Source organism: Limulus polyphemus, unplaced genomic scaffold (assembly GCF_000517525.1).
Source record: "Limulus polyphemus unplaced genomic scaffold, Limulus_polyphemus-2.1.2 Scaffold212, whole genome shotgun sequence".
In the NCBI taxonomy this organism is placed as follows: domain Eukaryota; kingdom Metazoa; phylum Arthropoda; class Merostomata; order Xiphosura; family Limulidae; genus Limulus; species Limulus polyphemus.
Genome location: NW_013665822.1, coordinates 311225 through 314462, shown reverse-complemented (window position 1 = coordinate 314462; position 3238 = coordinate 311225). Strand labels below are relative to the sequence as shown.

Genomic DNA, 3238 nt, shown 5'->3' with positions numbered 1-3238 from the left:
GCTAGTTATATTGAGTCTTTCTGTCAGCTCTAATTGAAGATGTATTGTGTCTGCTAGTTATATTCAATCTTTCTGTCAGCTCTAACTGAAGATGTGTTGTGTCTGCTAGTTATATTCAGGGTTTTTCTGTCAGAACTAATTGAAGATCTATTGCCTGTTGTAGTCGCTTTGTTTTTCTTCGAACAATTGTTGTTAGTGCTTAAAGTTTGCAAATGTATTTGAGAATGTTTGTCTTTGATTTTAAGTCACTTTTCCTTGAGGATTAACAAATATCTTTATTAACTCCACATATTTTTGTACTTAGATGAGTGGAAAGCGGACCCGAAGTTTTAAAATCGCCGTCCATCACCGAGACAGGGAGGTCTGGAGTGAGAACGATTTTCACTTGCTTGCTCGGGAGCTGGGACTCTTCTACAGGATGGTCAGAGCTATAGCTCACGAGTTTCTCTCGGACGAACGAGACCGGAAATACTACGCTGACCACTACACGTGTTGCCCTCCACCCCTCTTCATACTCATCATCACCCTTATTGAGGTGAAAAATCCGTTCACGAATTAAAACTTTTTCTTGTCTAGTTATTCTTGGCACTATGATCCAGAAAAAAATCTTTATGTATTTATCCATTGACTTTTAAACCATCATACTTGTTGATAAGTTTCAAAATATACTTGTTCAAGTTTAATTTTTTCAGATCATTCCAAGAGTCGTCGTGGTTTTCAATGTCCTGCAGAGAGGATTTGTATTTTTTGTGTCCTCGGAGGGAAATGTTCCATTTTACTTCTAGAGAGACTTTTCTGGAGTTATAACATCTAAAGTTACATTTATGTAGTTTTGGAATTTTCTATTTATTTTACTGCTGACAGATGTAACCTTTGAAAGTTAAGCATAAAAAATGTTTGAACGTAATACAAAACGCTGTACATGTATACTTAACTCTGTCTCTTTTTGTTAAAAAGTTATAAAACACAAAGCAATAACATCAAGATCAGTTTTCAGGGAGACGAGAAGGTATATTACATTAACAGCCCACTATACTACTGTCTATGGACTTATAACGCTAAAATTCGGGTTTCGACACTCGTGGTGGCCACAGCACAGATAGCCCATCGTGTAGCTTTGTGTTTAACTACAAACGAATTCATGTCTTAGTCTTCAACCTTATGCCCAGTCGACGTGTGTCTAACACATGTATCCGCGCTAAAAACGGCTACGTAAATTCTCGTAGTTTGGTGATCTTTGGTTAATTCTAGCAACACTATAGATCTTTCCGTTGTAATCGGCCAACTTTACGATAACAAATCTTTCTGGATCCTTCCTTTCTCACTTCTCTTCTCCGTTTATTCTCCATAGATTCCCCAGCATTCTGTTAGCTCTCAACTTTTTCTTTGGTCGTTCGTTTAGCGATTTTTTGTTTTTCAGTATTTTCAACTATTTAGTTTTGATAGATCCCCAAGTGCATTCTATCAGCTATCAACGTTTTCTTGGCTGTTATACTTGCAACGTTTCCTTGTTTATCCCAACGCTAGTTATTTATATGTCTCCCAAACTGTATATTATCGACTAAAAATCTGTTACTCCATTCTCCTTGACAGTAAATTTTTCCAGTATTTTATGTAGTTTATTATAAACAGTTCGCTTTCTAACTTCTCCACTTTACTTTTCTCTTTGTTTTGTTTTTTCCAAAGCTTTCCGTTAACTGTTTTGTTGTATGCTCTTAAACCTTGGATTCTTGAGCGTCTAAAACATTCTTTTTCTAACGATCGATTAAAGTTTACTTATTAGGAACTACGCTCGGTCAGAAGAGAGTAAATAGGTACCGGGGCCTTACGACACTTATTCCATGGTTGGTTGCGTTCTCGGCGGCCGAGCTCGTGCCCACCCCATGTAATGGACATGCTGTGGTCGCGTGCGCACGAGCAAGGAGCAAGCATCCTGTCCTAAGCAACCCCGCCCCATCACTCGTTACGCTTTTGTAGTCAGTCTTAACAAAAAAAGCATGAGCTTTCCACGCTTATCGTGGCTTTAAGTCTCATTAACTCACTAAGGAAATTCAAGTGAACAGATGGGCATTGAGAGATTGAGCAAATTTAAAAGTAATTGGATTATATGAAGCGCCCAAAACGTTGCTAGCTTTTGTAATGTGAGCAGCGAACTGTTAATTAAACCAAGTAACCTTCAGTTAACCGTGACCTAGTGAAGTGTTCGAACATAATCTGTCTTTCTAATTATGTTTGTTAGCCGAGCGCAGCACACTTGTTAGCGGGCTGGATTATGAATTTGAAGTTTGAGCGTTTGCGTTCCGTTACCGCAGAACAAAAACAAATCGCGCTCCGCACTTTGAGAAATGGATGCGATAAAAGAGTGACAGTCACATCCAACTATTTGGTCTGATAAGAGTATTTTAAGAGTTGATGATGGGTGCTGTTGACTAGTAGTCTTCTTTCTATTTCAAATTAGATACGGATAGCCCAGATGGCGCTCGTGTAGTTTTGCGCGAAATTCAACAAACAAACTCACATAATTATGTCCGACTATTGACTTAACTACAGATCTGGCTATAGCAGCTTTTATTTTCGACAAAGGAGGAATGGCGGACATTATTAAGCAACAATCGAGGTTACTGAAGGATTTCTACTGTTAATTTCCATATTTAGAAATAATACTAATATCTATCTCACTCCCAGACAAAATAAATGTGGAAATTTCGTGCCAATAGTACATTATACTATAATAGAAATACCATTTTCTTCTTTGGTGTGCATTGTAGAAAACTTCTGTTATCTGGGTAGAGAATTTAGCGTATTTATATTTATGAATACTAACCAATGATATGATTATACATTATAAACGTATATTTGAATTGGGGTATAAGTTATATAGCACTGTACATGTAAGAAACACGACATGATTTCAAGTTATAATTTATAAATATCTGTAAGTGTAAGTTGGTATGGTGTATGTGAAATACATGGTTTTTAGATTAAACTTGTATGTATACATACCCAAGCCAGGTCTCTAAATTTTAGGTGACCCACAAATACGGAGCTTTAGGCCCTTTTATGTACCTTGTGTACTAAAACTGTAGAAAGTATAAAAACAATTATTATGCAAAGAAACAAACTATAATTACAACATAAGTTTGTATAGTAACGGTTTACTTATCTTTGTTTTCCAAAGAACAAACTATAATTACAACATAAGTTTGTATAGTAACGTTTTATTTATCTTTGTTTTCCA

At 36.5% G+C, this 3238-nt stretch overlaps 1 protein-coding gene across 2 annotated transcripts in view; it reads left to right on the top strand.

Moving 5' to 3' along the window:
• Window positions 1-3238, top strand: part of LOC106478441 (protein rhomboid-like) — an 85726-nt gene that overhangs the window by 73674 nt on the left and 8814 nt on the right. For both annotated transcript variants that reach the window (XM_022382043.1, XM_013938983.2), the window contains exon 2: window positions 305-535. In XM_022382043.1, the coding sequence (XP_022237751.1) occupies window positions 305-535 (231 nt within the window). The remainder of the gene's footprint in view (window positions 1-304; window positions 536-3238) is intronic.